The sequence below is a fragment of the Carassius auratus genome, chromosome 29 (genome assembly GCF_003368295.1).
Source record: "Carassius auratus strain Wakin chromosome 29, ASM336829v1, whole genome shotgun sequence".
In the NCBI taxonomy this organism is placed as follows: Eukaryota; Metazoa; Chordata; class Actinopteri; order Cypriniformes; family Cyprinidae; genus Carassius; species Carassius auratus.
Window position 1 is genome coordinate 5,109,095 of NC_039271.1, and position 24,402 is coordinate 5,133,496.

Sequence of the window (24,402 nt, forward strand, 5' to 3'; positions counted from 1 at the left end):
ATGGGTAAAACACAATTAAGAAAATGTGAAAGCCTGCCATATTTTCCAGAATTTTTTTTGTACCTGACTATAAGTCAAACCAGGTCAAAATTGTATCATTGAGAGAAAAAAACATTGCATTGGTGTAAGTCACATTTTATTATTAGATTCAGAAAAGAACTAAAATGAACGAAATGTTCTTTAAACGTATTTTAGTTCCCCTCACTACACAACAAATCCTTTAAATTTAACTGTATGTAGAGCAGAACAGAAATGAAAAACAAAGTATAAAACAAAACATAAGTTATAGTGGCATTCAGTGTCATTAAGATACTATTATAGATTTTATTTTTATATTTTTCTTAGTATTTTAATTTTTTTGCCATTTTTGTATTTATTATTATTTTTTTGTAATTTGTATAAATTTTTATTTACGTTTTAAATTTGTGTACATCAAGTTAAATTAAAGTTAAAATGAAAATGAGAAATGTTTCCTTCGCAACTAGCTGATAAAAAAAAAGTACTTAGAATGTATTAACTTAAGATTTAGTTAACTATAATAACCTTGGTATTATTCATTATAAACAACATTTATTGTAAAAAGTGAGACTACTGGTGTGTAGGAAATGCGTTATTCAAATATTCAAATGCACGTTTTGCATGCTTCACGTTATTTATATTAATGTGAAGAATGCAAAACATGATATTAGTCAACATTATATAAGTCACATTGGAATATTAGTTGAAGTTGTTGATGATTAAAAAAACATGACATTTATTCCAGAAAATATGATAGTTTGCATTTTAATATATGAAACATTGTATTTCGGTTCATCATATTATTATTTTGTGTGCTTGACATTAATTGCATTATATAATCTGTTTGGACTATACATCACTGTGGAATATAAATCAGCACATTCAAAAAATAAACAAAAGTTACTTGTATTCCAGAAAGTACAGATTACATTTATTAAATGAAACATTGTATTTTACTTCATCATATTCTTATGAAGTTAATAAAAGCCTCATACTTTAAAAGCAAGATCAAAAAGGCCTTTCTTTTGTGTATCCGTCTTGTACCTGCTGTCATCTCTCTATAATAAGGCCGTTCTTTATATCAATCATCAGCACCCTCTCGCTCTCCATTTCCTCCCGCACTCTTGTGTTAAAGAGAGCCACAGAGTGGTCCGTCTGTGATCTCTGCTTCAAAGAGAGCCTGGCCACCATACCTCTCCTCTTTCAAGCCCCTGCCTGGGGGATTTAATGTCTTTGTACATGGTCTCATCCACCCATACAGCAGAACTGCTCTCAGGGAGACCGTATCGCTGCCTCTCAGCCTCTTCTGTGGTTTACGGTGGCATAATTTGCACAATTAGCCCTCTGAGCATCTGAGTACATCTGATTCAAATGATCATGGTTTCGGTTTACAGATAGTATTTGTACTGAACACAAGGGGTTGGACTGCAATGGCTTGTTTCCCCATCAAAAAAATGTATTTTGTGGAATGATTAAAGTTGGTTGGTTGTAATGAGTCTTTTACGGTTTGGTTTTAGTATAACTGCAATATTATTATTATTATTATTATTATTATTATTATTATTGTTATTTTTATCAGTATTTTGAATATTTATTTTTCTATTTTCATTATAATTTTAGTTAAAGTTTTAGGAATCTTTCTGTGCATTTTTTTTTTATTTAAAAATAAAATAGGTCTATGCAGTTTTTATTTTATTTTATTTTTGTTTTAGTTGTAGTTATTATTTACAATTAGATTCTTTTTGTTAACATTAGATAACTTCATTGCTTAAAATAAGAATGGAAAATACTTTAAAATAAATCTTAGTTAATATTAATAATAATATTAATAAAAATGTATGAATACATTTTTAAAATCAAAAGTTGTTTATTATTTAATGGACCTGAGCAAACATGAAATACCAATACACAGCTGTAGTTTTATTAACTAACATTAACAAAGATGAATAATACTGTTAGTTAATGCATTAACGAATGTTAACTAATTTGACCTTGTTGTAAAGTGTTACCGTTATTTTAGCACATCAAGTTAAACTAAATTAAAATGACGAATTTTGCTTTGCCAACTACCTGAAATAAATTTTTTTTTTTTTTTTAATTAACATTAATTTTATTTTCAGTTTTTTATGGTTTTAGTTTTGGTTAACAGTAATACCCCTGGTCCTTTGATACAGATGTTTCATAAGGATGTGCATTTATATTTTGATTTTGTATCATTCCCTTTTTCTCCAGTAATAACCAGGCCTGCAGCAGTGCAGTCAGAAAACCAGCCATTTCTCTGGCAGACAGCACTGAACTCAGGTGAGATGCATTACATTATGACTTCACTTCATCAAATCCACAATGCACTTCTCAGATTTACATTAAAATTGGTGCGGAGGAACCTTGGGCTAACAGAGAGCTTTCTGACTGGCAGCTTCTTATGACTTTGAGTGCTTTTCATCAATGCACTATAAATATTCACATACATCACTCCAAACATAACTGAGACTTGAATGCTGTTTTGCTGTAAGGAGTAATGCTGCTGCATTAGCTGATTATAGAAGGATAATACTTACCCTTGGTCACAATACACAAAGACTCTGTCTAACTCACACACACACACACACGTTTGTTTTTGTGAAAAGTGGGGACATCCCATAGGCGTAATGGTTTTTATACTGTACAAACTGTATATTCTATCATCCTACACCAACCCTACACCTAACCCTAACCCTCACTTGAAACTTTCTGCACTTTTACTTTCACAAAAAAACTCATTCTGTATGATTTATAAGCGTTTTGAAAAATGGGGACATGGGTTATGTCCTCATAAGTCACCCTCTCCTTGTAATACCTGTGTCATACCCATGTTATTATACAGAGTTGTGTCCTGATACGTCACAAAAACAAGAGCACACACACACACACATACACACACAGACACACACACAATCAGTCAGATTGAAAGTAAAGGTGTTTGCATCATGTTCTGAAGGGTTCTTCTGAGCATCATGTATCTGATGGTTGAGACCATTCGTGTGGAAATGGAGGGTGACAGTCCTGAGAGGAAGGCAACCAGAGAGGCCTTCAAAACAGAGTTGGGTGAGAAAGACTGTGAAAGAGCGTGTGTGTGTGTGTGTGTGTGTGTTTGCAGTGGTTGGCTGTTGACCTTCTCTATGGCGCAGTGATTGACCTCCCTCCTCTTCTCAGGTTCACCCCTTTATAACGGAGAGCCCTTTGCCCTCCTCCTCTTCACCATGGTAACCAAGTTCTGCAGCATGAATGCGCCCCATTTCCCCATGAAGAAAGTGCTGCTCTTACTGTGGAAGACCATACTGGTCAGTCTCAATACACACACATCAGAATCACTGGTCAAATGCTTTATTTTAATTAGAAAAAATATTTAGATTCTAGTCTGTTCCATAGATCTATTCTATTCTATTCTATTCTATTCTATTCCACAGAAAATTTACTGCTTATTCTATGCTATTCTGTATTACATCTTACATTTTGTCAATATCATGAAACACAAGAAGTTATTTTAAAATCGAATAATATTTCATAATATTGTAGTTTTTATTTATTTATTTTTAATCATGCCTTAAGAGCATAAGAGGCTTTAAAATAGATTTTGTAAAAGATTTTATTCTGTTCTGTTTTCTTTCATTACGCTACATTTCCTTCCATAGAATAACTGCTGCATATTCTATTCTATTCTATTCTATTCTATTCTATTCTACCAGATAAAGAGAAACCTTTTTGATATTTCAGATATAAACACTGTGTTTACCATGGACTCTTTTAACAGACCTGTTTATGTGCCTGTAGTACTCGGTCCATTGATTTCTGTGTGTTTGTGCACCTCAGTTCACTCTGGGAGGTTTCGAGGAGCTGCTGGAGATGAAGGTGAGAACGAGAGATCATTTGAACCTGCCACCGCTCCCTGAAGACAGCATCAAGGTGGTGCGAAACATGCGGGCCGCCTCTCCTCCAGCCTCGGCCATGGAGCTCATCGAGCAGCAGCAGCAGCAGAAGAGAGGACGCAGGAGCCGTCGGGTACGAGAAACACACATGCAAATGACTTTCAGAACAGTTGCACTAGCAGGAACCACGTGTAGATGAAATACAGGAACTGTGCCAGCATGAGTACACACAACCTCTTATTCGTATAAACCTATACACTCAGTGTATCAAATACAAAGCACACACACACACACAAATCTGATGTGTGCTATTTATTACACAGCCCTGCATTTGGAAAAATTTAATTGATTTGATGCAGAAGTAAAAAAAAAAAAACATATTTTTTTCACATAATTCTCATCAGGGATCTTTTATCACTTTTAGTCAATTTTTATCAATTTAACACATCCTTATTAAATACAAGTTTTAATTTCTTTCAAAAAGTACTGAGCCCAAACTTTTGAACTGTAGTGTATATTGCTACAAAAGATTTCTGTTGTAAATAAACACTGCTCTTTTAAACTTTTTATTCATCAAAGAATCCTGTAAAAAGTATCACAGGTTCCAAAAATATCAGAATATCAGAATGATTTCTGAAGGATCATGTGACACTGAAGACTGGAGTAATGATGCTGAAAATTCAGCTTTGAATCATAGGAATATAATGATATAAGGAACACATTTTAATGTATATTCAAATAGAAAGATGCTATTTTAAATTGCAGTAATATTTTACAGCTTTACTGTTTTTTTCTGTATTTTTGATAGTATAAATGTAGTCTAGATGAGCATAGGAAACTTTAAATGGCAGTGTATATATCAGCTTTAATGCACTTATCAGAATAAATACAAGCATTCAAAAGTTTTAAAGTTTTAATGATTAAAGCTATACAAAATGTGTCATTTAATTTACAAGCTGCAACAGGATGGAAAAAGTAGTAGTAATATCTTCAGAATCATTCAAACATGAAAATTGAAAATTTTCACCAGTTTTTCTGGTGATTTAAGGAATAATACAAGAATTTTACACCTTATAAATGGATATTGAAAGTAAAATGCTACAAACGCATCAGATTTTGTAGTTAGTTTGTAGCAAAACAGACACTTTTATTGAAATCAACAGCCCAAAATATGAAACGGTGTAGGATTTAATTCAGTGAATATGGTGCAGGGCGTAATATATAAATATGAAATGATGGCCCACCCAGCCAAGAAAACTTACACAAGCTTTAAAATCAACACACAAAAGGGACTATATGACAGCCGAACATTGTAACGGTGATGTCACAATGACAGTGAAATGCAGCAGGCAACATTGTGGAGCAATCACAGCAGGTTTTTGACCTTTTTCCTTCCTGTCTCACTCTGTCTCTATAGGTTTTCTGTAACACTTTCTCCTCAACTCTCCTTTTCTGCCCTTTTTTTGTCTGGGTTTTGCCTTTCCTGTTGGCTCATTCCCGTCTCTTCCTTGTGTCCCTACAGAGTGCCTTTGTTGATAGCTTGGAAGGAGACAGTCCGTATGCCAAGAAACAGGTCTTTACCCCAAACCCCCTTTGTGCATTCTCTTTGTTGTGGGCTGGCCTTGCACTCCTCCACTCTCTTTTCCTTCACAGCAATTTGTTTTTCCTTTGAAACTTGATTTGGGGAGGGGTTCTGAGAGATACAGCTGACCATGGACATTAGCAAGACTCTCGGTCTCTTTCTCCTCCTATCTTTCCATTTGCACATCTTTCCACATATTCTCAAGCAATGAGACCCACATAGACACATAGGCTCCAACTAGCTAGCAGAATGGCTTCTTGTCATAGGCAACCAATCACAGCTGAGTCACCTCTGCTCATGGCCTCAGTGCCGTCCACAGACACACTCATACATTGACTGCATTGGGAAAAAATGATGACGCTCCACTAATGCACCTCATGCCTGATGCTTGCTCTGAATCTTGCCATTCATGTGTTTGTACAACACTAGAGATGTGAGGAACTTGTTTTTTGTGCCTTTGTTGAACTGAATTTGCACAGGAATGTTAAAAAAGCAGCTGAAGTGCAGTATCTGGAATGTTTGGGTCCCCAAAATTGTTTTTGTGATGCTTATCATTTGCAGGTTTATGGAATGGTAAGTTTCAGCGATTAAACTCTAAGCATTGGATGGGGAACGTAATCTGAAGGCTAAAATACCAGGAGAATGAAAACCTCATGCAAAACAAACAAACAAAAAGAATTTGGTTCATTCAAAAAAGTTTCAATTTGGTCCATACAGAAAAAAAGTGTCATTTTTTTCATTTTTTTAAGAATAAAACCCAAATCTCATTCACACAAAATAAATTATATTTTAAAATCTTAAAGGGATAGTCCACACAAAAATTATCACCGTTGTCCCAACCCTCCAGGAATTTCTTTCTTTTGTTAAATGCAAAAAATATATATATTTGAAGAATGTTGGTAACCAAACAGTTGGTAGCCATTGACTTCCATAATATTTGTTTTCCACACTATGTACTGTAAGTCAATGGCTACCAGCAGCTGTTTGGTTACCAACATATAGGTTTGGAACAGTATGAGGGTAAATGATTTTTTTGGTGAACTATCCCTTTAATTATTAATTTGGTCTTTCTTAATGAGACTCAGTATCAGAGTCCAGAGTGATATATACTTTGCAACTTGATCTTAAACTCTTTCTCCCTCTCTTGCAGCCCCTGGTCAAGCAGGACAGCCTAGACACTTACAACGAACGGGACCCTTTCAAAAACGATGATGCGCGAGATGAGGAAGATGACCCAGAGGATGTGGACAGTGGCATCGAGGGAGAGGTCGACCCTCTCGACAGAGATGTTATTATCCAACCACCACCTCCACCACCACCACTCCGGCCGCCAACGGAGAGAGTGTCCTTCCCCAAGGGACTGCCATGGGCTCCCAAAGTCAGGTAGCTTGTAAGCTCTTCGTCAAATGGGAAGCCCAAAAACTGTGCTACTTTAACTCTGTCTTGTTTTCAGAGATCTGTTATTTTGCATTAAGTACAAGCTATTTTTTGTATATAAAGCTCAGGGAGACAGATGTTTGGTATGCATTTATTTAATTAAAAATACATTAAAAACAGAAATACTGTGATATATTATTCCATCTTCAAATAGCTGTTTTCAATTTTAATATATTTGAAAATGTCATTTATTTCTGAGATGCAAAGCTGAATTTTCAGCATCATTATTCCAGTCTTCAGTGTCAAATGATCTTTCAGGAATCATCCTAATATGCCGATTTCGTGGTATTGACAATGTTGCAAACAGTTGTTCTGCTGAAAACCACGATTCAGCTTCTTTGATAAATGGAAAGTTAAAAAAAGATTTTTTTTAAACATTACGTTTGTCTTTTTGTTTTTCCGCTTAATGCATCCTTGCTGCATACAAGTATTCATTTATAAAAAAAAAAAATAATAATCATACTGACCCCAAACTTGTAGTGCATCTGTAGTGACCCGTCTAACTGCCTACAAAAATCTTCTATAGCTCTTGTGCTGGAAACGGGCTGATTTTAGGACTGCAGTACCTCGGAAATAAATAATGCATATTTATGGACAGAGACAAATGAACAGGGAGAAACACAGAGGGAAAAACTGTGACAGTCACATTTTATATAAAAAGCCACACTGTACAGTATTTCCCTCTGTGGCTTCTTTACCTTTGGATTATAACACTGTGCTGAGCTCCACTGCTGCATGCAGATGAGAATGAGAGCGTGACGGAGGAGGTGCTGCAGCACTTTAAAATAGGTTAGTCTAAAAACAATGAAGGGACATATATATGCTGCTCTTTTAGATAGCAGTTTTAGGTAGAAGTCCTGTCCTAAACTGAGAAAAGTCTGTTTATGTCCGAGCCAACTCCTTGTGTAGTCAAAAGTGATTCCCCTTTTCCTCCCACAGGGAGAAAGACATCGAGCACTTTCTGGAGACCAGCAGAAATAAATTTATCGGCTTTACCTTGGGAAAGTGAGTCTCTGATCAGTTCTCCTGGGCTAAATCTCGGCTACTGGTGTTCTGAATCTATGATAAATAATAATACAGGTCACCTTCATTATTATTAAATCAATAAACACTGCTGTTTCTGGTTCACACTGCATATTCTTTCTTTCTAATGTTGCTTTACAGTGACACTGACACTTTGGTTGGGCTACCCAGGCCCATACATGAGAGTGTAAAGACTTTGAAACAGGTACGTATGCACACATTTTTGTTTTCTAATATTCTAGTTTTCTTCTAGACCGCTGGATGAGTAACAAAAATGATTGAAACATCATATGCATGAATACAATAAGTGGATTATACTGTATATCTGTAAGATCTAATGCATGCTCTGTCCGGGCTCTTTCAGCCAATCGCAGTTTAGATATCCGTGCTCGGTCACCATGGCAATTCTCTCTCTCTCACCCCTTCTCTCTCAAGCACAAGTATGTCTCCATAGCGGAGGTCCAGATCAAGAGAGAGGAGGAGCTGCAGCAGTGTCCCATGACTATGGTAAGTGACTCAGTTTTGCTGTTCTTCTGCTTGTATTACTGGTTCATTAAGCTGTCAGTCAGAATCGCCTCTTTTGATTGGCTAGGGGGAGGAGGAAGTGGAAGAAACACCTGCAGAGATTCTATATTTGGGAATGTTGCCTAGTCTCTCTCAGTATGTAGTAAGTGTCTTTATCTTTTTGCACACTCAAATACTTGGGAATATAGCTCAAGCTTTCCAGAAGAATAGTTTTGGTCACTTTCTTTCTGATAATGTTTTGCAGTAAAATGAAAAAAAAAAAAAACTTTAAAAAACGTTAGTTTTTTTTCATGCTCTGGCCAATATTGGACTTTTTGGCCTTTCAAAACATGTCGTTTTAGACGAGGGGAAAGATTTATTTATTGAAATATATCTGTTTGCATCTGTAGATTTCAATGACAGTACTAAATTTTAAAGTCCGTTTTCCCAAAATATTTTATTCCCAATAAACATGGCTAAAAAAAAATTCTGGCAATTGATCAGGGTTATTATAAATAACTAAAACTGAAACTACGATAAAGTTATTTACTTGAATAAAATAAGTGTTACCTAAAATGTTAGAAAATATTTTTTTTTATTTCAGTTAGTTGCCAAAGTAACATTTCTCATTTTAATTAAGTTAAGCTTAATGTACTAAAATAACTAAACAAAGAATTATATAGATATATTTTTTTTTAATACTAAAAATGACAAAACACAACAATATTACTTAAATGCTAACTAAAATGAAAATGGAAAGTATAAAAATGAAAAGCCGATTCAAAATCTTAATAAAAATGAGTTCAAAAATAGTATCTCAAAGATGTATATATATAAACTATAACTCTGCTGTTAATAATATTTTTTGATTTATGTAATGATAAAAATGGGATTTAATATGTCAACAAAATGAAACAAGAATTTTGAACCTGGCTTTTTCCAATATTCAGGTTTCTGTTCTGGAAATCTATGCAAATTAGTTCTTATATTTAATTAGACAGTCTCTCATTTGCATATTTAAATGTAACATTTTAGCAAACTTGTAATGCAGAAAAATAAAAAATTGTAATGTAATCAATCAACTCTGGAAAAACATTAACCTGGGGTGTCTTGCCTTAATTTTAAATGCTAACTCTAATACTTTTTGAAAAATCGCATATTTCATGCTGGCATAAAATTTTATTCTTGGTAATAAACAAGTAATAATAATATTTGTAATGGATGTATCAGAAGGTTCTGCGCTCTGAAAAAAGAAAATGCTTCCCAATACTGGATTATGCATTACATTTGTTAACGGTGTAGTGGTTAATGCATGCAACTCTTCAGACGAACCTGGTAGGAATGTTGCACTAATGTTAGTCTCTTTGTAGATTGCTCTATTGAAGCTCCTTCTGGCTGCAGCTCCAACCTCCAAAGCAAAGACAGACTCTATCAACATCCTAGCCGACGTTCTGCCGGAGGAGATGCCGTAAGTCTAATACAGCAGATATACAGCAGAGACTCTGCTTTTGATGTGTGCATGCCATCTGAAAAGATCAGTGCGCTTTGTTTTAGATGCACAACAAACATTTCCTATGTTTGTGTTGGAAACAGAATCACCGTCCTCCAGAGCATGAAGCTGGGCATTGATGTGAACAGACACAAGGAGATTATCGTCAAAGCGATTTCAGCTCTTCTGCTACTGCTGCTCAAACACTTCAAACTCAACCACATATATCAGGTCAGACTCGCTTTATTTGCCATTCCTCTGTCTGCTCGTGTGTCTCTGTCTTTGGCCGAACTGACCCTGCGCTCTGCTGATAGGCTCGCTGCCAAAGCACCATTCATCACAAGACAGTGAAAGAGAGAGAGCCAGGGAGAGACCGCAATCAAACAAACGCTTAAACTAAAAAAGGATTCTCTAAATGCATCAAAAAGAAAGAAAAATCGACCATATTTAAAAGTAAATTTAATCTTCTATGGCTGTACTGAGCAATCTCCACTTCAGTTATGCTTACATTCACTAAACTTTACAGTTATATTCTAAAGATTATGGGTCAACTTTAAAGTGGTTTAAGCATCTGAATAATAGTTTAATACAGCTTACATTTTTTTCCATGTATTAGAATGTTTCTTGTTTAATGTTAAGCAAAAAAATCGAATGACTATCATACATTTTTACCATGATTTACAGACGACACCCAGTAAAATGTCAGTAAGTGTAACAATAGTTTATATACCAAAACATCTTGTCAACCATATTTTAGAACAAGAACTATTGCATTACATTAAAAAACTCTATTTAAGGATCACACTGAAATTACTTAATAATCGTAATTTATTTACAATTTTTTTACAGAATCATTTAGCATTTTTTTTGTTTTTTTTACATTTTAAAGTATAATAAAATTCAGTATGAGGACATTTTTTTCTGTAGATCAGAATATACGTTTTTTTTTTATTTTTTAAATAAGATATATATTTTTACATTAGATATATTTTTTTTTAAAAACCAATGTTGAGATTTATGCTTTGGAAATGTAATGCATATTTAATTAGATAAAACCTTGTTTGCATTTAAAAATATATATTTTTAGCAAACTTAACATGTCAAGTTTGTTAAATATAGCAGTTCTTTGGTCTCGTATGCTAAAACATGTGAGAATTTCTCTCCTCACATAAAATTATTTAAAAATATTAGCAGAGGATGAGAACAAAATGTTCTAAAGCGTGATGTGCTTCATCTTGTCAGCACAGTTCAGTCTAATCCTGTATGATGACCATGACAAATTATGAAAAATGAACATGTGGGTGTTTTAAGGGGCGCCCTCTATTGGTGGAGAAAAAAGTAGCACTGCTGTGGAAACAGTTTTATAACACATACATTTTTTCTGTCATTTTACCCTTTCTCACATATGTCATTTTACCCTTTTGACTTATCAAGTTATCTGAATTCATACAGCACTGAATAATCTAAATACAGCCACGCATATCCTTTACCTCTCTCTCCATTTCAGTTACTCAAACGCTCGCTTGCTCAGATTTAACAACATGAACAAGTGCCAGCATTTCTGATCTGCTGACGTATCCCGCCGAGCTGAAGTACAGTTAATTCTGGGTAACGGGAGAGGCTCTGGGTTGCTCTTTGACAGAGTTTGCTCATTAACGTCTAAAGCAACTGGAAACAAATCACTCTTCAGGTCTCCGCTGAAAGAAATGATGAATGTCTTGTAAATGAAAGCCTAATGAAAGCTTCAGCTCATCAGAGACAGAGGGAAGTTGGCAGTAAATTATGAAACTGACTTCCTCTTGATGTAACGCCACGGGTTTTAAGGGGCCATTCCTCATCATATTAAAATTTAGAGTTGTTCATATGCTGAAGATTTTTATGAAGTACTTTATTAATGAACATGATGTTTTTTTTGTTTGTTTGGATAGTTTGAATATGTGGCTCAGCACCTGGTGTTTGCCAACTGCATCCCGCTCATCCTCAAATTCTTCAACCAGAACATTATGTCTTACATCAGTGCCAAAAACAGGTAGGCATTTGGATATATGTTCATTCAAAACCAACTTCTGTGTCCGTCAGTATTTTAAACATAATGTGTTTTCTGCTGGCAGCATTTGTGCCCTGGATTACCCTCATTGTGTGGTTCATGAAATGCCTGAACTCACTGCTGAAAGCCTGGTAATTATACAAAACACTACTTTTATTTTGTCCTTTTTTTTTTTTTTTTTTTTTTTTTTTACTTCAACCTTTTTTGTAGGCGAGTTAAAAAGAAAGAATCTATGATTTTTGTTGGTTGTGAATATGCTGAATGTGTGTCTGTGTGTGTAAACAGGAAGCTGGTGACAGTAATCAGTTTTGCTGGCGTAATCTCTTCTCCTGCATCAATTTACTAAGGATCCTAAACAAAATTACCAAGTGGAAACACTCAAGAACTATGGTGAGAGGAAGAAAATGTTTATTTTTAAAGAATAAAAGTGTTTTCATCTCATTTTCTAAAACATGACTATGCCTTATGCAAGAAATATAAATAAATTTCATTGTTAATTGTTTCTCTGTTTCTCTTGCAGCATGGATTTTTTTTTATTAATATATACATTTCAGTGATGATATATGTATAAGTATCTAATAATGTCAGTCAGTGGCATCTCTTATTGTTTGATAAAGTCTGTTCAGGTGGAGAAAATTTATATGAAGGATTTATTTGTATTTTTTTTTATTTTTTTTTACAAAACAACAGTTTTATGTAGTTTGTCCTTTACAGATGCTTGTGGTGTTCAAGTCTGCTCCCATACTGAAGAGGGCGCTCAAGGTAAAGCAGGCCATGATGCAGCTCTACGTCCTTAAACTCCTCAAGATACAGACCAAGTATCTGGGCCGCCAGTGGAGAAAGAGTAACATGAAAACCATGTCTGCCATCTACCAGAAAGTCAGACATCGTCTCAATGACGACTGGGCATATGGAAATGGTAAATATCACGGGGGTTTTTCACTCCGGGTTGGGGGCAGGGTCTATGAGAAAGACATGGGTCATACGCTGCGATTCAGAGGCTGCAACTTTTAAAGGTGCTATATGATTATTTTTTTTACTGTGCTTAATATGTTTACAGATATTTGGGAAATCACATAATTTTTCTCAGGAAAAACAATGCTACAGCCAGTTATTCTACTTTGAAATGGATGTTCTGTGTCTGAATGTCTGTTTTTGTTTTGGTCCATGTAATTCCGAACACTGTCATTTTAAACAAAAAAATATTTCCAGTTGGAAGAAAACACAGCAAAATGCAGCCATGGAATCCAGAAAACAAACTGTGTCAGAGGTCACAGATTCTACCCGACCTAAAAAACCTCAGGCATATTAAAACACGGATAAATCAACTTATTGTGTAAGGCCTTGTTTACTTACATTGTCAATTGCACTTGTTCCTGTTGCGTGTCCTCAATCTGGCAACCCTCATGAAAGTGAAGTCTGAGGATGAGGGAGTGGGAGAAACAACGCTCTCAGATATTTTACATTTGGACTGCAGTACCGTTTCCAACCACTAGCTGTCAATATTACATACTGCACCTTTAAAGGCTGCATTCGAAGACCGAATGCATCACAGCAATGAGACAAAGGCTGTTTTGGAAGCTCCTTCAAATGCAGCCTCGAAATGCATCATTTTATTCCAGGGCCATGAAGAATACGACAAATGAATCCTTTGCAGCTCAAACGAACCGTTTAACAATGTTTGGTTCGACCTTCGAAGGATGCAGCCCCTGAATTGGGACACAGCTATTGTAGTTGTTCTCATATGTAAAACATGCTCCTATTTTTCATTTTCTTTTGCCAGATATCGATGCTCGGCCATGGGATTTCCAGGCAGAGGAGTGTGCACTACGCGAGAGCATCGAGAAATTCAATGCACGTCGTTACGATAAGAATCAGAACAGTGATTTTACACCAGTAGACAACTGCCTCCAAAGCGTTTTAGGACAGCGTGTCGACTTGCCCGAAGACTTCCATTACAGCTATGAGATGTGGCTTGAAAGAGAGGTTTTCTCCCAACCTATTCAGTGGGAAGGTCTGCTACAAGCCCAGTGATCCTGATTATTATGGGACTTCTGCTTCTTAGTAAACCGACACAATTGCTGTGGGATCACACACATACTCCAAGCACAGAGCGTCTGCCGTTCTTGTTCTGTAATGAATTCTTGTAAGTAGATATGAATATGGAATGGTGGTCTTTCTTATTATGTGTAAAAGCATCTGGTGCTTTGGGTAAAAAAAAAATACATATATATATCTGTATATGGAATTAAAGAATGATATATCTTCTTTAATAACTGAAGCACACTTTATGTATAATAACTGCAGAATACAGTATTCTAACATGCATACTATTCTGAAATGATCAAGATTTATTTATATGGTCACTCACTGTGTAAATGTTTAATATTTATGTAAATATGAACACTTCATGAGGTTGTGAGGTACCACCTGAGGCAGGGTCTTTCTCAAAAAGTGGTTGTGTCGAACTGATGTGTCAAAAAATCTTGTATTTATTTTTCCCTGTAGCATCATGTGTTAAACAGGAGGGTGTCTAGTTCTGCAGAAAGCTGCGAGTCACCAGTTTTTGTCCCCACGTAGCACTTCACTTCACACAAAAGAGCCCTGAGCAGCACAGTACACACATTCAAAGTGGCCTTGGTGACCGTCACGTCACCCACACGAAGCATGTCGCTCACTAAATGGTGCTGTTTTTTTACACTTCATTTTATCTCCTTGTTAACTGCATCCTTCTCTTCAGAAATTATATGGTCTTGCAAAGCACTGTATGACATATTTGTGCTCTCTCCATCTAAACAGTGCACCTCACTGTTCACTCGTGCTTGTTTTACAGAGTTTGTCTTGCAATATAATTTCTTATTTTTTTATATTCTCATGGTTTTGTACTAAATTAAGGTGCTGTGTAAATTGAACTACCTATATGATCCATGCCAAATACAGCACCATCACTTAATTTTTTTTATATGTTTACTGATTTATTGTACAGACTGCACTGTAAGTGAATGTGGAAAATTGATGTAAGTTGAGTCTTTAATAAATTATAAAGAGAGTTGATGAGCATAACCTTGTGTAACATCTCTCTGTCTGCAGTTTTAGTTTTGTGTCATATTAACTCACACTAGATGATCCACAAAGAGAAATTAGTAAATGGTAAACATTGTTTACCACAGCTGGTCGTTAAGTTGAACTAACTGATTGATTCATTAGGTGTAAATCTTTTAAATGGGCAGCGTATAAGATCATTTTCCACGTTATACCATCACGTTATTTCATACCATAACAGTTTGAATAAATAAACAAGCTTTGCTTTAAGACTCATCCAACTTCAACTCACCTGCAAATAAAACCGTCTGATAAAACGAGTGTCACACGACTCACCTGTAAGTAATTTTCTGCATGAAATGCACTTGTGTTGTTTTACATGCACTGTATGTGACATTGTCGTTCTGTTTTGCATAAATCTTTGTTTCAGTTTCTGTATGTGAATGTAAGATACCTTTGCCAGTTCATGCATTTTACAATCTCTACATGGACACTACAAAGCAAAAATACTTAGACTAAAAGCCTCAAAACCTGAATTTCTGAATCAAATCATGTTGTTTAAAATGTGTTTGTTACTGGCTTTGTAGGTTTATCACAGGCTTTCGGGCCTTTACACTACAAAATTAATCTGTAGTTGTTGTTTTACCTTTTAATTTTTTTTATGAATGTTATATATTATATACAAGATTGTAAAGTGGAATTATAATGAATCATGCTGTTTGTCTCTTTTGAAACTGTAGTTTTACTGTCAGTAGTATTTTAACTATCTCTGACCTGTTAACACTTCGATTGTGCTTTTGTTTTTCTCTATTGTTAATAATTTAGTGATTCTGGACAGTCTTGCTGCACTACTAGTGAGGATAAACGAGCTTAATGCAGTTCATGTTGAAGCATTTATATATCAAATATTTTTAAACCCAATATGTAAATGTATATTCACATTTATTTAATTAAAAAAGTCTTGGCTATCCAGAATAAGTGATGTGAAGTTGGTTGGAAACTCGTCCGGCTGAAGCAAATCTCTGGACGTGTGGACAGATGTTGACTGTAATGATGGACAGGTAATGGATCTTGTGTGTTCTAGTGCACTAAACGTAGGATACCAACATTTTCTTTTTGAAGGGCCTTCCTTTGAAAAGCAAATGATGGTATAACCTAAGTAGGTGGGATGAAAATTTACTTGTTTTAATTTAAAATAATTTAGTACAGAAGTAGGTTGATGAATTCTTTAGTGACAATTTTTGAGAGTTATTACAATCTAAATCAAGTCTAAGATCAGGCATGCACTATTCTCCTCCAAGAGGGTAAAAGCAAAAAAAACAAATCAATAATGCATTGCAATATCAATCAGAATTATTCACACAATATGTAATTTCATTGTTCTTGCTAAAACACTTGCAAGAGAGAAAGAGAGATAGAGAAATAACTAAAACGGTGATTATTGTGAATTACACCACTACAAATCGAGTCTAATTGCACTATACCTACGAAAACACAACGCATATCATCATGAACAACAAAGCTATTAACATTTTGTTCTTTCCCAGCTTCTGTTAAAAATAATACATTTATTAGCAAGAAGGTTAGAAAATCACATTGTGATTTTTTTTTTTATTACACCACTGCAAATATAGTCTCCGTGTGTAGTGATTTAAAGCAATGCAAATCGATTTTAATATAAGTACTTTATTGTCATCATATACAAAACAAGTTACGTATTTTTCGGACTATATATCGCACCTGAGTCGCATCAGTCCAAAAATAAGTAATGATGAGGAAAAAAACATATAAGTCGCATTTATTTAGAACCAAGAGAAAACATTACCGTCTACAGCTGCGAGAGGGCGCTCTATACTGCTCAGTGTAGACTACAGGAGCACTGAGCAGCATATAGCGCCCTCTGGTGGCTGGAGACGGTAATGTTTTCTCTTGGTTCATATCTCTTTGTTCATTTCTCTTGGTTCATATCAAATTAATTTTGATAAATAAGTCGCACCTGACTATAAGTCGCAAGACCAACCAAACTATGAAAAAAAGTGCGACTTATAGTCCGGAAAGTACGGTAATGCTGTATTAAATTCTGCAATAACCAATTCTAATGAACTAACAGCTGCCCCCTCCTGTGGTGTTTTAGTGAATTACACCACTGCAAAAACTTCACATACAATATTGTCAAAACATTATATGCCAAACAAGTAATGACAAGAAGGAGGAATATACAACTTAACAATAACAACAATAAAAAACTGAAGCAAAATAAGGTGCTAAGTAATGCATAAAAAAATCTAAAATAAGATAAATTTTACATAATTAGTTCTAATGGATCTAATTGGGTTGCGCCCTCCTGTGGTGATTTTTGTCATTTACAGCGCTGCAAATTGAGACCAACTTTTTCGTTGCCTTTTTAAAAAATTAATACATTATTGATTTTTCTGTGAATCAGTAAAAACCTATAGCATATTATACCTGTAAACTGAGCAAATAGTAAAAGCGTCTCAGAGACATGAATGTGGTGTTTCTTGCGCTGCTTTTATACGGTTATCCAAACTGAGTCCAGTGGTGAATTGTGTGTATTACACTGATTCAACTAAATGACGGCTAAAATTCGAGCAAAGGAATATTAAATTTAGCATCGATTCCAAATAAATAAATTACTGAATAAAATAAAGGCAAACATTGTTATTTTTTTATTTATTAATTTGTTGTAATTTAAACCTCAAGACTTGCACTTGCAAAGAAAAAATGAAATATATGAAATAAATGAAATATATATTTTAAATATTGATTATTCTGTGCATCAAAACACATTTTATTATTAAAAAGTATCCCTTCAAACTGAGTAAAATAAAGACAAACGTGATTTATTATTTCTCCCATGGTGAATTGTGTGTATTACACTGATGAAACTTATGTGTCAATCAGACAGAGGAAATCCTTGTGTTAAAGTATTTAGCAAAAAAGTAAACGACTGAAAAATTATTACATAAAAATATGTATTACATGGAGACAGAGGAACGCAACACCCTCCTGTGGTGAAATGTGTGAATTACAACTTTTTAATTTTACAGGGCACAGAGCCTGAATCATTGTGCTTCAGTATTTGATTGGACAAAAAAATACGATTTTAATCAGAATTTAATTATTTAAATAACTGGATGCCACTGACTAAATTAGAAATATGTTGCTGTCATGTCATGTGGTATTGACAACAATACAGCATAGGATACTGCTGTTAAAAAACTGTATCCCATTGTTGTTGATGTTGTTTTAAACTTCATTTTTAGTATTTTCTTCTTTTCACAATGCAGCATGCATTATCCAATATCCTAGTATTATACTGTTCATATCTTGTTCCCCTGGTTTATGGGGAAAAAGTTGTTTCATTACTGAACTTTGACAGTCCTTGCTGATCACAGAATTCAGATGTGGGTTATTTCAGCCTCATATCTCCATCAGATGCTTGGAAGACAAAGTAAAAATAAACAATTACAATGCTAGCATAGATGTTGTTCGACTTCTTACCTTTGTCTTACCTCAACCTTCTCATTTAATGCAGGAACTTTCCTTCACTGATGTATTTCATTGGTTTAAACCTGAATGTTTATGAAAAACCATGTACATCTTCCTGGAAGTTGGTGTGATGTCATAGAAAATTCATATAAGGAAATTTAGGAAGGTTCCAAGTTAAAAATCCAACATCAAGGGAAATTTATAGTATATGTAGCTTTCAGAGTTAAATGGAACACTATCCTGGAATATTATTTGCTAAACTTTTCAAACAGATGAAAAATCAAACTATTGGGTTTTTCATAAGCCTTTGTAACTTGAACAACCATATAGCACTATATGCAAACCTCTGTGAGCTTAATTTTAATGTTTATGAGTTCAGTTGTTACAAGCAGTCTCCGTCTTCTCCCATTTGTCATTCATTCAGTGCTTTATGTACACTGTAAGAAAACCAAGACCAAGACAAATGTATGTGTCAAGCAGTGATTTGCATTGATTAGCCTTAAAACCTGTAGTTGCCGGCTGAGGAAAAATAGATGTCAAATAAAATGGCGTTAAAGTAAGTTACTGAAAGGCCACTTGTGGTATGGAAACATTACATAAATAAATTTGAATTTTAAATTGGATATGAAAACTTTGTTGGTAATTGATACTGTATTTATCTTTGAGGTAATAAAGTGTAATAGTGTTAACAATATAGAGTTGTAAATTACATATTAGCAGACAAAGTACTACAAAATAAAGACATGTTTTAAAACATCTGTACACTCACATGCATGTTTCTATCATCCAAAAGTTTCTTTGAATGCTTCTTTGCATATTCTTTAAACACAAGGAGCAAGTTTGCAAGCCCTTCATTCATATTCTCAGGCTATTTGAATAGTAAAACCAAGATTTGATTGCCAAATGTGTCTGACCTGCTCTTAAGTCTTAAAAAAGAAGAAAAAAAGGGGGAAAAAATAAAAAAACCTTCAGTAGCAGTGATATAAAACAATGCATTCAGCATTTTTTTAACATTCCTTTTGTTGACTCATTTATATCAAACATTGCTAAATTTGTTCATGCTCATTAATTCCAGCTTTTACATTCACAAAAAACCTTGACATTAGTTAATTTAAATTAACATGCTTCCCTAAGAGTGGTCCAATGGGTTATTATGAGCTTATTTCTTTCTGACACTGTGTGTGAATAACAGCGTGGGTCAGTCAGAGGAGGAGGGAAGGGGTTAATACTGCTTCCTTTTAACAAAGGTGTCTTAACACCTCTATGAACAGAAGTTCACTCATTCTTGAGGACTGCGCGACGAAGAGCCAGACGGGTCACAGCCAAAGGTTTTAACATATTATTGCTTATTTCTTTTTCTGTCTGTCTCACTGACTGATCATGAATTTATGATGTTCTGTTTGTTGAATGGCGTCATCATGACACACAATTTAAAAATAATCATGACTTTGATGCTCTTTTTAAGACGTTTTGTATATAATTATTGAAATTATTAGCTCATAACTTACAAAACATCTTAAAAAGAGACTCAAAATCATGATTATTTTGAAATCAATTAAATAATTATTTAGTAATAATATTCAATATATTTCAGTTGGTTTGATTATATATATATATATATATATATATATATATATATATATATATAGAGAGAGAGAGAGAGAGAGAGAGAGAGAGAGAGAGAGAGAGAGAGAGAGAGAGAGAGAGAGAAAATTAATTCTATTCAACCAATTTTAACCAATATTTTTAACCAATTATATCCAGTATAATAAAAATAGACTATTCAATGAATTATCGGCCATAAAGATCCCATTAACATCCAATCCAAAATAATTGCACATTATTGAAGTTTCTTTTATCACTGAGCTTTAGTAGTTGCTGAATTATCTAGGTCTTGTTGAGGTTGTTTTTAGTTATTTTTCAGTTTTTGCTGCTTACTCATAACTTTCTTCTCTTTTCAGTCACTATGCTGTTCTATCTGAGCTTCATTCTGCTTCTAGGTGAGAAACACATTTAAATACAAAATTATTTTTATACTGTACAAACTATTTATTTTTAAATGCTAATTCCCTAATAAAGTGTTACATTTTGTCATTTAGTCTGATTTACAAGCTGTTTACCTCATGGGAACCAAAAAAAAAAAAAAAAAAAAAAAGATAAGAAAAAGGAAAAAAGTTCCCACAAGATTCAGGTTTTACTATCTTTGTGGGACATCTGAGTTTACCTGGACCCCAACATAGGGTTTTCCTGGAACACTAATTACTCTGTTTATTAATTAAACTCCCCTCAACCTTCTTGTGTTTTTCAAACAGACAGTGTATTAAATGCAGGCGTCAGTAAAACCAAAGTGATAAGTGTGCTTGTTCCGGTGAGGTTGGTGGAAGGTGATAATGCCTGTTCCGGAAGGGTTGAAATTTACAAGGACAGTGAATGGGGCACCATTTGTGATGAAGGGCTGGACAACGCTGAAGGCAACTTGGTCTGCTACGAGGTAGGGTGCGGTCCTCTCGTATCCATACAGCCTAGTGCTTTCTTTGGGGAAGGTACGGGACCGCTGCTGACGGATGACCTAAACTGTTACGGTAACGAGAGCTCGGTGCTCGACTGCATTTGGGGGAACCAGACCGACGTGTGTGACCACAAGAGAGATGCTGGAGTCGTCTGTGACTGTAGGTTACATTCATATTATTATCAAAATCAGGCATTATTCTAAGACTCTTAAAAATAAAGGTTCCAAAAGTGGGGCTCTGTAAAAAGTGATTTAGGGTTCTACAAAGAACCTTTCAGTAAATAGTTTGAATAGAGAACATTTAAATAATCTAAAGAAGCTTTTTTCACAATAAAAACCCTTTTGTGGAATGAATGAAAATATTCTATGTTAAAGAAAACTCTTAAAAACATAAAAGGCCTGGTCCTCTCTCGTCCTTCACGGTCGTCACTCCACTTTTATATCCTTCCATCTCCTACGTGGGACTCGATACTAGCGGTGGGGCTCAGGTGTAGCTCATCTCCAATCACTACACCTGGCCTCACTCCTCGTTCCCACGCCTCTCGGCCCCGCCCCACTCGCCACACGAAGAAAATGTGAAAAATTTTAAGAACTTTTGTAAAATGGCAAGGTTCCATGGATGTTAAAAGGTTCTTCGTGGAACTATAGATTCCAATAACGAATCTTTAATTTTAAGAGTGAAAAAGAATGTATATTTTTAAGAGTGAAAGAACTTATGGAACTTTTCATTTAGACACCCTCAAGTTAAAAGACGGCAGTGGCATGTGTTCAGGGAGAGTGGAAATCTTCCACAACAGACAGTGGGGAACTCTCTGCGACTCCGCCTGGGATGTCGAAGACTCGTCGGTGGTGTGTAAAGAACTTGGCTGTGGAAGCCCAATAGCTACATACTACAATGCTTATTTTGGACAGGGAACAGGTCCGGTATGGATGGATGGCATCAGTTGCACTGGTCGGGAGAGTTTGCTGAAAGATTGTGTGTTTAGCGGTTGGGGAGTGACCTCTTACACACATGCTGATGATGCTGGAGTCACTTGCTCAGGTAATTACCAAAACCAAAGAAATACACTGGGAATTGTTACACTAGGGCTGGCCCTAACCAAAAAGGTTATTCCCAGGGAATTGAACCCCCAACCTTGCGCTTCATAGTGCAGTGCGATACCAATTGAGCTACGGGAACACTATTAAGTATACTTAAGTAAAGTTCAAGTATATGTTTAAGTATACTTCATGTAGCAAGTATACAAATATCAAGTGTTCTAGTAGTATACTTGTAAGTGTACTGTTTAAATACTCATTGGGACTAAATTGGCCCACTTTCTTGTATATAAAAGCATATTTAAAGTATATTTTAAAGGGGGGGTGAAATGCTAGTTTTCACTCAATATCCTGTTAATCTTGAGTACCTATAGAGTAGTACTGCATCCTTCATAACTCCAAAAAGTCTTTATTTTTTTTATATTTATAAGAGAAAGATAGTCTGTAATGATTTTTCCCGGAAAAACACGACCGGCTGGAGGCGTGACGTGTGGGCGGAGCTAAAGAATCACGAGCGCCAGTAGGCTTTTGAGTTGAGAGCATGTTGAAGCTGTGACACAGATCCAGAGGCTGAAATTTAACAAGAGCAGCATCAGCAAAGGCGGTATGCTATGTGGTATGTACTGAAACTGTATATATTTGCTAAGCGGTTTTGGAAAATGACTAAGTTCCACTTTATGTCGTCTTTTTTTTTTTTTTTAAGCTGTACATGTGGAAAGTGCAGTTTGATGACAACATCGCATGTTGTTTACTTGATGTGCTTATGCGCTGATAGCTAAGTTAACAACACAGAGATAATTGAAGCAGTTTAACTCACCGCATGTGGTTCCAACACACGATTGTGACCCTTTTTATTTGGGACTGCATTATCCTTAAGAAATAAACGATGTGCAATCCGAAATGCAAGGAACAAACAAAAACACTTGCACAACTCCGTTGATGCTCTGTAAAAATAAACTCCATCCACTGGTCCCTCAATGCTGTTTCTCTTTTGGTAATCTGTGCAGGGTTGTCTTGCCCTGGCAACCAAAAACACACTTTTTTTGTGACTTTTCGCGACGCTCTCGCTCTGATCAGTGATTGTCTGTGCACAGCCTCTCTCTGCTCTGCTATACGGGAGCGCGCGCTCTTCCGGCAGAAGAGCGCGCACTTAGGACCCATATAAGGAAATTCCGCTCCATCTAACGTCACACAGAGCCATACTCGAAAAAAACTTTCTGAAACTTGTGACAAACCGGAAGAGGTTTTTTGGAACAAAAATACTCCTTCAAACGTACAACTTAATTTTTGAAACTTTGTCCATGTTTAGCATGGGAATCCAACTCTTTAACAGTGTAAAAAACTCAGTATGCATGAAATAGCATTTCACCCCCCCTTTAAGTGTAACAGTAGCAAACATTGAGTAAACAAGTAAATTACCTCTATGTTTGTAGTTTGTACTTCAATTATACTAAAAGTGAACTTATATGTATTCTGACAGTTTACATATTAAATACTTTGTACACTTTGAAGTATAGTCTCAGTAAACTACTAGTTTAGTAATTTTATACTGCAAGTATACTCATGAGTTTTCTTTACGTGAGCTTTACATCATACTTTAAGTATACTACTATGTCCTATTTAGGTATGAATTTGTATATATTTTGTTATATAAATATATGAACATACAAAAACGTTTTAAAGAAAGAACAGGGGTCTCATTTATAAACGTTGCGTACGCACAAAATAGGCATAGAAATTGCGTACATATTTTTTTTTCGCACACATCGGGATCTATAAAAAATAAACTTGCCGTAAATATGTACGCACTGTATGGACATTATAAACCATGCGTACCAACTCTTTTTCATGGAGTGAAAAATTTATGAAGTAAACAACGACTTGAACAAAACTTTGTTTTCATGTTGATAAACACATTTACATTAAGAGATTAACACAGAAATTACATAATTTGACCTTGACACTGTTATTTATTTGGCAGTCTATAGGACAGTCTCAAGCCTCCTTGTTATCTTCCAAAATATCTTAAATTGCGTTCTGAAGACGAATTAAGCTTTTAAGGGTTTGGAACGACATAGAGGTAAGTGATTGATGACAACATATTCGTTTTTGGGTGGAGTAACCCTTTAAATTCACATACTTGTTTCTCAGAAAAACAACGCTACAATCAGTAATCACTGTTGCCAACCCTAGCAAGACAAATAAGCAACTGCAGCTTAAAAAAACAAGCCTGATATTATTTGATTATTTAGTACCAGTAAATGAGTCTGCAACATATTAAACATAAACACTTTAATT

The 24,402-nt window shown here is 35.1% G+C and overlaps 2 protein-coding genes across 6 annotated transcripts in view; both read left to right on the plus strand.

The window, feature by feature from the left end:
* Nucleotides 1-14,857, plus strand: part of LOC113048473 (striatin-interacting protein 1 homolog) — a 28,223-nt gene extending 13,366 nt beyond the window's left edge. For 2 of the 3 annotated variants that reach the window (XM_026210300.1, XM_026210298.1), the window contains exons 6-22: nt 2,251-2,319; nt 2,996-3,102; nt 3,211-3,338; nt 3,868-4,056; nt 5,446-5,496; nt 6,656-6,888; nt 7,882-7,947; nt 8,107-8,170; nt 8,401-8,472; nt 8,558-8,632; nt 9,840-9,937; nt 10,063-10,189; nt 11,887-11,987; nt 12,070-12,136; nt 12,291-12,395; nt 12,720-12,924; nt 13,789-14,857. In XM_026210300.1, the coding sequence (XP_026066085.1) occupies nt 2,251-2,319; nt 2,996-3,102; nt 3,211-3,338; nt 3,868-4,056; nt 5,446-5,496; nt 6,656-6,888; nt 7,882-7,947; nt 8,107-8,170; nt 8,401-8,472; nt 8,558-8,632; nt 9,840-9,937; nt 10,063-10,189; nt 11,887-11,987; nt 12,070-12,136; nt 12,291-12,395; nt 12,720-12,924; nt 13,789-14,039 (2,008 nt within the window). In that variant the 3' untranslated portion in view covers nt 14,040-14,857. The remainder of the gene's footprint in view (nt 1-2,250; nt 2,320-2,995; nt 3,103-3,210; nt 3,339-3,867; nt 4,057-5,445; nt 5,497-6,655; nt 6,889-7,881; nt 7,948-8,106; nt 8,171-8,400; nt 8,473-8,557; nt 8,633-9,839; nt 9,938-10,062; nt 10,190-11,886; nt 11,988-12,069; nt 12,137-12,290; nt 12,396-12,719; nt 12,925-13,788) is intronic. The other variant, XM_026210299.1, reaches the window with a different exon arrangement.
* The window catches only part of LOC113048471 (B-cell receptor CD22-like), a 1,131,192-nt gene that overhangs the window by 802,812 nt on the left and 303,978 nt on the right, over nt 1-24,402 (plus strand). The window lies entirely within an intron of this gene.